We start from the raw sequence: 12,400 nt of genomic DNA, 5'->3' as shown, positions 1-12,400 counted from the left end.
GGGGGGGGGAGTTAAAGGGCCAGGCGGCTTCACGGGCAACCCACGGAGCCCACCTCTCGGGTGTTTTTCTCCTGCGGTGCGGGATAGCTCGCTTTCAGACGCAGGAGGACTTTAAAGGGTCTCTGACATACATTTATATATACAGGAAGCTGCGTTGTAGTTATTGGTCCCATCTAGCTCCATATTGTTGGCTCGGACTGGCAGCAGCGGGAGATGCCAGGGATCGAACTTGGGATTTTCGGCATGCAAAGCAGATGCTCTATTATTGTAGAGTTAGAAAGGACCCCCCCCCAAAGGTCATCTAGTCCAGCCCCCTGCAAAGGCAGGAATCTCAAGTAAAGCATCCATGCAAGATGGGCCATCCAGCCAAAAACCTCCAATGGAGGTTACAGGGAACCAGGCAGAGGGCCTTCTTGGTAGTGGTGCCCTCCCTGTGAAACGCCCTCCCACCAGATGTCAAAGAGAATAACAACTACCAGACTTTTAGAAGACATCTGAAGGCAGCCCTGTTTAGGTTTTAATTAGCTTTTAATGTTTGATGTATTACAGTATTTTAATATATTTTGCGAAGCCGCCCAGAGTGGCTGGGGAAGCCCAGCCAGATGGGCGGGGTATAAATATATTATTATTATTATTATTATTATTATTATTGGGAAGGAAGAGTCCACAACCTCCCAAGGGAGTCCGTCCCAATGACAGAAAGTTCTTTCTCATGCTTAGTTAGAATCTCCTTTCTTGTAACTTGAAGCCCTTGGTTCGAGTCCTGAGTTCCGGAGCAGGAGAAAAACGAGCTTGCTCCATCTTCCATGTAACAGCGCTTGAGATATTTGAAGGTGACTATCCTATATCCTAAGGGACGCGGGTGGCGCTGTAGGTTAAACCACAGAGCCTAGGACTTGCCGATCAGAAGGTTGGCGGTTCGAATCCCTGCGACAGGTTGAGCTCCGGTTGCTCGGTCCCTGCTCCTGCCAACCTAGCAGTTCGAAAGCAGGTCAAAAGTGCAAGTAGATAAATAGGTACCGCTCTGGCGGGAAGGTAAATGGCGTTTCCATGCGCTGCTCTGGTTTGCTTAGTCATGCTGGCCACATGACCCGGGAAGCTGTACGCCGGCTCCCTCGAGATGAGCGCCGCAACCCCAGAGTCGGCCACGACTGGACCTAATGGTCAGGGGTCCCTTTACCTTTACCTTATCCTATATCCTCTCAGTCTTCTCTTTCCCAGGCTGAGCATATCCAGCTCCTTCAACCGTTCCTCATAAGGCTCGGTTTCCAGACCCTGGATCATCTTGGTTGCCCTCCTCTGCACACATTCCAGCTTGTCGATATCCTTCTTAAATTGTGGCGCCCAGAACTGGACACAGCATTCCAGGTGTGGTCTGTCCGAGGCAGAACAGAGCAGTACTGTGACTTCCCTTGACCTGCACACTATGCAGTCTAGAATGGCATTCGCTTTTTTTGCTGATATATCACACCTTGGACTCGTGTTAAGTAAGACCCTTAACCCTCACTGAGCTCTGCTCCTTCCACAAGCCTGTCGACCCTGGCAGTGGTTGCCTTTCCACTCAGGCTTGTTGCCTGATTCTGGAACTTTGCACTTTTCTGCCATACAGTGGTACCTGTACAGGTTAAGTACTTAATTCGTTCCGAAGGTCCATTCTTAACCTGAAACTGTCCTTAACCTGAAGCACCACTTTAGCGAATGGGGCCTCCTGCTGCCGCCACGCCGCTGGAGCACGATTTCTGTTCTCATCCTGAAGCAAAGTTCTTAACCTGAGGTACTATTTCTGGGTTAGCAGAGTCTGTAACCTGAAGCGTATGTAACCTGAAGTGTATGTAACCCGAGGTACCACTGTATATGCCACTGAGCCTTTTCAGTGGGGTGTAGTGGTTAAGAGCAGTAGTCTCGTAATCTGGTGAACCGGGTTCGCTTCCCCGCTCCTCCACATGCAGCTGCTGGGTGACCTTGGGCCAGTCACACTTCTCTGAAGTCTCTCAGCCCCACTCACCTCACAGAGTGTTTCTTGTGGGGGAGGAAGGGAAAGGAGAATGTTAGCCGCTTTGAGACTCCTTAGAGTAGTGATAAAGCGGAATATCGAATCCAAATTCTTCTTCTTCTTCTTCTTCCTGTTCCACAGCACACAAAGGGTGTGTTCTAGACCATGGGTAGGCAAACTAAGGCCTGGGGGCTAGATCCAGCCCAATTGCCTTCTGGTTTGTTTTGCTCTTGTTTTTATTATGTATTTTGCGTTTTTATATTGTGTTTTTATGCTGCGAACTGCCCTCAGATCTTTGGATGAAGGGTGGTATACAAATTATTAGATGATGATGATGATGATAGGTGTACAGTGGTGCCTCTGGATGCGAACAGGATCCATTCCAGAGCCCTGTTCGCATCCTGAAGAGAACCCGTGTCTGCGCGGGTCGCAATTCGCCGCTTCTGTTCATTTTGAGCGTCTGCGCATGTGCGAGTGGCGAAACACGGAAGTAATGCGTTCCGTTACTTCCGGGTCGCCACGGAGTGCAATGCTTGACCTGAAGCAACTTTAACCTGAAGCATGACTGTAGATTTGCCTCTCACACCTGCTTGCCATTGGGGTCTGGTTTGCCACTGCCAGAAGAGGATGCTGGAATTAAATAAAGAGGGAGCTTAAATAAAGATGGAAGAAGATAAAGTCCCTACCAGAGAAGAATGGCAGATCAAGTTGATGGATTATGCCAAAATGGCTAAAATGACCGGAAGAATCAGAAATCAGAAAGACAATTTTTAAAATTAGGAATAGGGAAAATTTATAACTTATTTTATTGTAAACAGTTAAAATCGTTTGTAGGATTGGAAGGTCACTTGTAGTTTAATGGTGAATTTTGGATACAATGGAGAGATAAAAGATTTGGATTATTATAAAAGATGCAGGAGGAAATGATTAACAGTAGGACCCACAAAGGGGAGGAGGGAAGTCCAAGAGATTCCTTGGAATCTTGCTTTTATGTTGTGTGCTGGATATGTGAGGTAAAATTTCAATCTGAAAAACCAAATAAATAAATTTCTGTAAAAAGTTAATAAATAAAGAGGGAGCTGCCTTCCATCGTTCTGCCCGGACACTGAGGTCCAGCGCTGAGGGCCTTCTGGCAGTTCCCTTGCTGCGAGAATCCAAGTTACAGGGAACCAGGCAGAGGGCCTTCTCGGTAGTGGCACCCGCCCTGTGGAACGCCCTCCCACCAGATGTCAAAGAGAAAAACAACTACCAGACTTTATCTGAAGGCAGCCCTGTTTAGGGAAGCTTTCAATGTTTAATAGATTATTGCATTTTAATATTCTGTTGGAAGCAGCCCAGAGTGGCTGGAGAAACCCAGCCAGATGGCTGGGGTGTAAAGAAATTATTATTATTATTATTATTATTATTATTATTATTATTATTATTATTACTGAGTTCCATTGGCTCATCTCTAGCCCAGTATTGTCTACACCAGGTATGTGGATGGATCAAATTGGTACCTCCCCGAATCCCGGCAGACCAACATTGACAGGTGAGTAAGACCATCTATGTGTCAATCGTCAGACACCCTATTGACTAACTGGCTGGCACACCCACATGCAGGCCTGTACTCATGGGGTTCAATCCTGCTTTCTGCCATTGTTGTGGTTCTACCTGCCCTGCACCTGACATCACCTACAACATCATTTATGAATCGGGGGGGGGGGGCATTTATTTCCTTCAATTTTTTTTATTAAGTTTCACAAAATTATATACAAACAAAACACACAAACAAACAAACATAAATCATATCCTTATTAAAATTACACTTATTGACATTGTTAAGTGACTTCCTCACTTCCCCTTGGTTGAATTCCCATGCATATCCTTATAACGGCTTTCCAAATCATAATTCTTATAATCTTAACTTAGTCCATTAACATCCTTATATCTTTGCAATTCGAAATTGTACATGTTAAACATCACTTAACTTATATAAATTCCTAAGCCAATCTGTTGCCTGCAAGCTATTTCCAATTAGTTTAATTTAACAAATTTAGCTAAGTAATCGTTAAATTTTGTCCATTCTTCCTGGTAATCCTCCTCCTTCTGGTCGCGGACTCTTCCGGTTAGGTCGAGAGGATCTCCAAAAAATCCATCATCTTCATCTGCCATTCTTCCACCGTTGGTAATTCTTGGGTTTCCCACTTTATAGCTAGTAAAATTCGAGCAGCAGTTGTGGCATATAAAAATAATTTAACATGAAGCGGGGGGGGGGGATTAAGGTTGCCACCTTTGTCCTCGCATAGGACAGGACGTGGGGGGGGGGCCGGGAAATGAGGAGCAATTCCCCCCCCCCAGCACCTGGTGCTGAAAAAACTTCAAAACACTCCACCACCATCTGCGCTGCAGCCTAACTGGATAGCAGGAGTGCCAGCTTGGCCACGCGACTATGGGTGCCCAGGGTCATGGGTGCCATGCAGTGTGCCTGGCCCTGGAAACGAAATTTGTGGGTGCCCGGCCCCTTCATGAGGAATTTTGTGGGTGTTTCAGCACCCAGGACCCCAGGGTGTTGGCACCTATGCCGGACAGCTATGCCTGGAACTTGTCACACGCACACAAACACAAACTTGTAAATTTGTCTGTGCTTTGGCAGCAAGGTTTAATGGAGGGTGTGGTTTTCTGAAGCACCTCCCCCTCCTTTTTTTAAAAAAAAAATTACTTAATCATTTTTTTGATACAGACAACAACCGCAAAAGAGACTACAACAAACAGCATAATAACAATAATAACACAATTTGACAATTCAGATTTAAGTACACTGATATACCTATGGCTGCACCTTTTTAACAACATTTTCCCATCTCTCTCTCCTCCCCCCACTTCCCCCCACTATTCACCTTATCGCTTAAATATTCATTCCAGATTTCTTCATATTTATCCATTCTTAACTTGCATCAACATGCAATTCGTTCACATGTAGCTAATCTGTCCATATTATCAATCCGTGTGCTCAATGGAATCTTATTGCGGCTCTTCCAATTCATCAAAACAAGGTTTTTTTTGCTTCAAATATAGCATGGTACATCCATATAGATTTTTTTGACTCCTTGAAATCTCCCACGTTTATCTCCTTTAAAAGTGGGGGTCAAGGTAACCTGGGAGGGGTTTGCAAAGGGGTAAATGGAATTGGTGGGGAAGGGTAGGGCCCCCCTAGCAGGGGCGTAGCAATGGGGGTGCAGGCCTCACCGGGTGTCAGGCTGAAGGGGGGTACCATTTGGTGCACACCCCGTGACTCCCCAAAACCCAGCGAGTGGCAAAGCCGCTGCTGCTACTCCTCCCTTCTCCCGGCTCGCTCTAGGCTTGGGAGTCATGGGGGGGGGGGGCAAATGGGTTGCAAAAGAGTGATCCCATCCCCAAACAAAGCCCGCTTCCCCCTCCCTCCCACTTCCAGCCAGATAGCGGTGGATTTAACTTTCCACGTCAACATCAAGGGCTCCCTAGTATTGCATATAATTTTCTTTTATTTTTTTTCAAAAAAAATATTATTGGTTTTCCAAATTTACAACAAACACACATAGAAAAAAATTACAATATTAAAAAGAAAAAAACAAGCAAACATATAAACGCCTAACTGTTTGAAGCCCTATATAATTTTCATTGTTAAGTGACTTCCTCAAATCCCCCCTGAGTTCTATAAATCTCATTGTAGCAGTTTTCCAATATCCACTTTCTAAAAAACTTAACTTATTCAAATTGCTATCTTTCTTTCTCTAAATGATAATTTCAATCCATAATGTTATACAATTCAACACATTTTACTCCTAGGCCAATGTGGTACTTACAAACAGTTCTACTTATATTATATTAGAATATCTAGCTAAATAATCCTTAAATTTCTTCTTGATATGCCTCCTCTTTCTGATTGCAGATCCTTCCAGTCAGGTCAACCAGCTCCAAAAAGTCCATCATCTTCATCTGCCATTCCTCCACTCTTGGTATTTCTTGCAATTTCCAATTTTTGGCTAACAAAATTCTTACTGCAGTTGTGGCATACAAAAACAATCTAACATCTTTCTTGGGAAATTCCAATCCTGCATATAACTTTCTTAATGGGGGGGGGGGACTTTCCTGAATTCCACAGCGATCCCCCCCCCAATCAAGAGTGGTTTTGTACAACACTCACAGAGGCACAGTGGCCCTAAAATAAAATAACAAATAAGGAAAAAAATTATAGAATTGTAGAGTTGGAAGAGATCTCCAAGGCTCATCTAGTCCAACCCCGTGTCGTGCAGGAATCTCATCCAAAGCAATCCAGGTATTGACTGGAGAAAATCATTGTGGCTCCTGATGGAGAGCGCGTGGTGCTGTGTTTTTTGCTTAATGTTTCGTGGACAGCTCTGCAATTCAAAATTTCATTCAAAATAATAATAGTAATACATTTTATTTATATCCCACCCTCCCCAGCCGAAGCCGGGCTCGGGGCGGCTAACAACAATAAAATAGTGCAACATTCTAAAAACATTTCATTATAAAAATTAATTAAAATCCAATCGATGGCAACCATTAAGCTTAGGTTCTGTAAAGACTGCGAAAGGAGGGAGTCAGGCTGCGCACATGGGAGCTAGTAGCCACTTTCTGCATTGCCTTGCAGGGTATGGGGGAAGCGGGGGAGAGAAGCCTTTCATTTAATTTTCTGCAAAGCTGCTTAATATTCTGCAAAGCTCCGTTGCAGCGAACGCATCTTTGGCTGCTGAGCAGGAGAGCACAGGCAGCCGGAAGTCCATGGACCGCGCAGACAGCAGCAGCAGCAGCAGCAGCTTCTTGTGAGAAAGGAAGTGGGAGGTCTCTCTCTCTCTCTGCAACCCCCCCCCCCCCCTGGCACCTGGAAGAATAGAGTAAGTGAGCGAGAGAGTTAAGGGAGGAGGATGGCAAGGGGACAGATCTCCTGGCCTGTGGCTGCTGTTTCTTTGGAGCGCTGCAAGGAAGAACTGCACCTCTGAGCATCACTTGGGGCCTTTAGGATGGAGAAGATTTGTTCAGGTACCCGAGCCGAGGCCGGTGGCTGATGCATCACCCTCTGCCAAAATGTGGGGCTTTCAGAGGCTGCTGTCCAGAGGATTGGGGGATGGAGGGGGGGTGGGATCTGCCTACCCTCTGCGATGGGACCTCCTAACGAAAGGTGATCCCCTGCAGACTGATGGAGCCTTAAGGAGACTCAGCAAATGTAACCCCACCCCATTTTGCAGGAAGCTCTGCCAGAATGGCTCCCGCAGTTGATTCATGTGAGGCCTGATCTACACATGCAGCCAAATGAGGTGGTGGAGCAGATCTGAAGAAGAGATCTAAGGCTGGATCAGGCCAGTGGCTCACCTAGTGCAGCATTCTGCTCCCCGGCCAGAAACCCCTTAGCATCACCTTTCCGAGAAGAAAGTGAGCCCTCCTGCAACATTACTGCAGATCGGAGAAGGATAAAAGCTTCAGGCCACAAGAGAGCCTTTGCTTCCCTCCTCTCTCCCAGCCCTGCTTCTTATGAAGGGGCATAGCCAGTATTGATTTCTACTTTTAGTTAAGTATTTTTAATTGTTTTACTTCCTTTATGGGGGGCAGCTCATGCCCCCCTGCTATGCCTCTGGGTGACAGACCCCTCATGTTAGTCAAATAAGTCTCTGTATCTCTTCATAGGAACCTAGGACGCCGTCTTGCCCAGTCAGAGTGTTGGCCCACCTACCCCAATATTGTCTACACTGACTGGCAACAATTTCTCTCCAGGGTCTCATGCGTGGGGGTGTGTGTCAGAGTGTTGGCCCACCTACCCAATATTGTCTACACTGACTGGCAACAATTTCTCTCCAGGGTCTCATGCGTGGGGGGGTGTGTCTTTCCCAGCCAGGACGCGAGTGGCGCTGTGGTCTAAACCACTGAGCCTCTTAGGCTTGCCGATCGGAAGGTCGGCAGTTTGAATCTGTGCGATGGTGGTCTGCCAACCTAGCAGTTCGAAAGCACACCAGCGCAAGTAGATAAATACCGTATTTTTCGCCCTATAGGACACACTTTTTCCCCTCCAAAAATGAAGGGGAAATGTGTGTGCGTCCTATGAAGCGAATGCAGGCTTTCACTGAAGCCTGGAGAGCGAGAGGGGTCGGCTGCAGGAAGCTCCGTGCAGCCATCCGGAGCCCGGCGCGAAGTCACGCCGGGCTCCCTAGGCTTGCGGATAGCAGGCTGTTCTGGGGGCTGGGGTCGGGGGAAGCTCGGGCTTCCCCCGCGCCTGGGGGGTAAATAATTTTTTTCTTTATTTCCCCCCCAAAAAACCTAGGTGCGTCCTATGGGGCAAAAAATACAGTAGGTACCGCTGTGGTGGGAAGGTAAACGGCGTTTCCGTGCACTCTGGCTTACGTCGCGGTGTCCTGTTGCACCAGAAGCACTTTAGTCCTGCTGGCCACATGACCTGGAAAGCTGTCTGTGGACAAACGCTGGCTCCCTTGGCCTGAAAGTGAGATGAGCGCTGCAACCCCATAATCACCTTTAATTGGACTTAACCGTCCAGGGGTCCTTTCCCTTTCCCTTTCCCTTTCCCAGCCCTGTCTAGGGATGCCACAGGGGGTTGAACCATGTGGCATTGCAGATTGTGCCATTTGGAGTTCCCTTTGAGTCAGCAGAGTCACTCAGAAAGTCTCCCAGAATCTTCTTCCTCAGTTCAGCTCATCTGCTGGTGAATTCCCATGTGGGAATAAACCCCTTGCGCATGCCAGTTCTGCTTCAAATATTTCTTGAAGAATTAACATTACAACTTATGCAGCTATTGGCCTGAGGAAAATAAATCGAAACTATATACAGAGAATCATTCCTCATCTGTGCTCTCCAGCCATCTGGCCAAGGTAACGGCTACAGTTCTCTCCTCCAGAGCATGTCTAATAAAGAAGTCTGTTGCTAAGGAAACCCTGTTGCTGGGGAAGACCTGTTGCTGGGAGAAACTTGTTGCTAGGGGCAAAATTATGCAAGAATCATTTCAAGTCTGTTTTTTAGACTACACTAACACCGGGGAGCTTCTGCATGTGCAGGGGGTTAAGGGGCTTCTCGGTAGTGGCCCCCACCCTAAGGAACTCCCTCCCATCAGATGTCAAGGAGATAAGCAACTACAGTCATACTTTGGGTTGAAGTTGCTTCAGGTTGAGCATTTTCGGGTTGCGCTCTGTGGCGACCCGGAAGTAACGGAGTGTATTACTTCCAGGTTTTGCCACTCGCGCATGTGCTCAAAATGATGTCACACACATGTGCCTAAGCAGCGAATCACGACCCGGAACGGATCCTGTTCGCATCCAGAGGTACCACTGTATACAATCTTTAGAAGACACCTGAAGGCCGCCCTATATGTTGTTGTTTAGTCGTTTAGTCATGTCCAACTCTTCGTGACCCCATGGACCAGAACACGCCAGGCTCTGCTGTCTTCCACTGCCTCCCGCAATTTGGTCAAACTCATGCTGGTAGCTTCAAGAACACTGTCCAACCATCTCGTCCTCTGTCGTCCCCTTCTCCTTGTGCCCTTCATCCTTCCCAACATCAGGGTCTTTTCCAGGGAGTCTTCTCATGAGGTGGCCAAAGTATTGGAGCCTCAGCTTCACGATCTGTCCTTCCAGTGAGCACTTAGGGCTGATTTCCTTCAGAATGGATAGGTTTGATCTATATAGGGAAGTTTTTAATGTTTTATTATGTTTTTAAATATGATGGAAGCTGCCCAGAGTGGCTGAAGGCAACCTAGTCATATGGGTGAGGTAAAAATACTAAAATTATTGTTGTTATTATTTCTCTCTTCTAAATCTTGAAGTCCAAAAGAAGAAGACTCCCAGCAGGAACTCCAAGAAGATGGAGGAGAATCACCACAAAAGATGGAGCTCCGCCAGCTGTGTTGTGGGAGCTGCTTCCAGCTTCGCCACCACGCTGGTGACCTTCCCCGTCTACAAGACCATTTTCCGCCAGCAGCTCCATGCCTTGTCCATCACGGAGGCCATCAGCCAGTTGCGCCAGGAGGGCCTTTCTGGCTTCGCACGAGGCATTGCCCCTCCGCTCCTGGCCAGGACGCTGCAGGGGGCCTTGATGTACGGCACCCACGACAACCTCCTCCGGGCCTTCTCAGACAGGTCCCCCGGGCCTTACTCGCTGAGAGACCGAGCCTTCGCAGGCCTCCTCTCGGGATTCCTGGAAGCGCTTGCCTTTGGGCCCTTCGAGAGGGTCCAGAACGTTCTCCAGGACGGGCGGACCGTGAGGAGATTCCCCACAACCTGGAGCATCCTGGAGGAATTCAACTCCTACGCCCCCAAGGAGAGGCTGACCCTGGGCTACTACCGAGGCCTCAGCCTCATCCTGACCCGCAATGGCCTGGGCTGTGCCCTCTACTTCTCCTTCAAGGACCCCCTCCGCGATGGCCTGTCTGACAGGGGCTTGCCCCGCTGGCTCCCCGCCCTGGTGTCGGGCAGCATGAACGGAACCGCCATCTCCTTCCTCCTCTTCCCTCTCGGCGTCCTCATCGCCAATGTGCAGTCTCAGGTGGGGAAGGAGGAAGCCCTCAGACTCCCGGCGGCGGCTGCAGCTGTCTGGAGGGCTCGGGGCAGGAAAGCCACACTCCTCTACAGAGGAGGGTCCCTGCTCATCCTCCGGGCTGGAGTCACATGGGGCCTCACCACAGCCATCTATGACTTGCTCGTAGACATCAGGGGCTAGGAGCCCCTATCCCATCCCGTTAAGGCCTTCCCAGATGGGGGGACATTATTCCGGGCCAGGCCAAAGAGGAAAGGTCCCCGTAGGGGAGGCAGGGAGAGGAAAACAGCACGGAGGACTGCTAAGTTGTGGATAGACATAGCAGACGACGCAGCAATTCTCCAAACAGCTCTTTATTTGTAAGCTAGAACAGAACTGAACTGAAGGGTTCAGCCAGCCTGCTTATATAGAGCTCCAGTACAACGTAACTGTAACAACTTTCTGTAACTATCCAACCACTGAACGTCACTTTCGATCCCTTATTTGCATATGTGGACCTGAACTATCTACAGTATCCCCCTGCTGGCCCAGGGTGAGAACTTCAGTACATAACAAGGACAATGTTTAATCTTGGGGTGAGGTGGGGAAGAGACCCAGTTCTAGAGCAAAACAGCAGGTGGAAAATACAGGTCGCAGAATCCTCTGCAGATACCTGAAGCTGATGGAGAAACACCTGCTGATCTTGCCACCTAAGGCCTTCTCCTCGATCCAGTCTGTGCCTCCGACTGCAGTCCTCAGCACCATCAGAAGTGGTTCTCATCGAGATGGTGACCTGCCTCTGAGGAACAGGTGCTTGCCTGGGTTTAGGCAGGACCAAAACTGGAGGTCCACACCTCAGGTCCTTCCTTTTCGTACTATATGTGGGCAGTGCTGGTTTTCTAGAAACAGAGGTGCCGCAACTCACCATGAATGCCTCTCTCATTCTCTTAGAATGGGAATGGTGCCCACCTGAGAAGTGCCTGAACCCACCTGAGAGATGCCAGGTGAGCTCCAGCTGGGGGGGGGGAACTTGCTGCATGTGGGTATTAATTAATTTAAGCTGCAGTATGAAACAAGCATAAGGGGAAGTCCCTTTGAACACACTGCCACTTTCTTCTGAGTAAACGCAAGGGGGCTTCCACTGTTAACAAACAGAGGCAACACGGAACAAACAATGCAATGCAATGGTTGAATTAATTTGCACACTGAAGACTTTGATAAGCCAAACTCACCTCTGACTCTTCTGATGAAGTGGGCCTGTACTTATTGCTGCAGATATATGCACCCACATGTGTACCTAGTTATTCAGTATTACAGTATACAGACACAAATCGTTATGTGTAATGCAGTAAACCTTGCTTTTTTAAGTGAGCATGTACTAATGGCATGAATTAAACTGATTCAGTAGAAGGAACTCTTTGAATAATTACCTGAAGCTGGTCATGACTAGTCATTATTATTTTATTTAGTTATACCTGTAAATAAATTAAATTCAAAATGTGAAATCATTACTGTATGCTGATATGGAAAATAATAATCAAAGTCCTGGCTTCAGAGCTCCCACATTCTGCCACTGGTTGGCGCTCAAAGCAGCAGTAGCAAAAGCTCGCAATTAATACAGTTTACCTTTTTACCTCGGGTTAAGTACTTAATTCGTTCCGAAGGTCCGTTCTTAACCTGAAACTCTTCTTAACCTGAAGCACCACTTTAGCTAATGAGGCCTCCTGCTGCCGCCGTAGCACGATTTCTGTTCTCATCCTGAAGCAAAGTTCTTAACCCGAGGTAATATTTCTGAGTTAGCGGAGTCTGTAACCTGAAGCGTATGTAACCTAAAGCATCTGTAACCCGAGGTACCATTGTACCTGGCAGTCAGAAATGGGCCCCTTGTCACAATTTCAAAACTCGCCCATCTAT

General features: G+C 47.8%; 1 protein-coding gene across 1 annotated transcript; it reads left to right on the top strand.

Moving 5' to 3' along the window:
• The first annotated feature begins 6,761 nt into the window (after positions 1 to 6,761).
• On the top strand, positions 6,762 to 12,310 carry SLC25A53 (solute carrier family 25 member 53). The gene is made up of 2 exons (XM_083725145.1): positions 6,762 to 7,015; positions 9,798 to 12,310. The coding sequence occupies exons 1-2, from the start codon at positions 6,997 to 6,999 to the stop codon at positions 10,688 to 10,690; spliced, it is 912 nt and encodes a 303-aa protein (XP_083581271.1). The 5' UTR covers positions 6,762 to 6,996; the 3' UTR covers positions 10,691 to 12,310.
• Positions 12,311 to 12,400: the final 90 nt, after the last annotated feature.

Source organism: Podarcis gaigeae (genome assembly GCF_964106915.1).
Source record: "Podarcis gaigeae genome assembly, chromosome: 2".
Classification (NCBI taxonomy): domain Eukaryota; kingdom Metazoa; phylum Chordata; class Lepidosauria; order Squamata; family Lacertidae; genus Podarcis; species Podarcis gaigeae.
The sequence above is the reverse complement of the archived record's forward strand: the minus strand, read 5'-3'. Positions and strand labels throughout refer to the sequence as shown.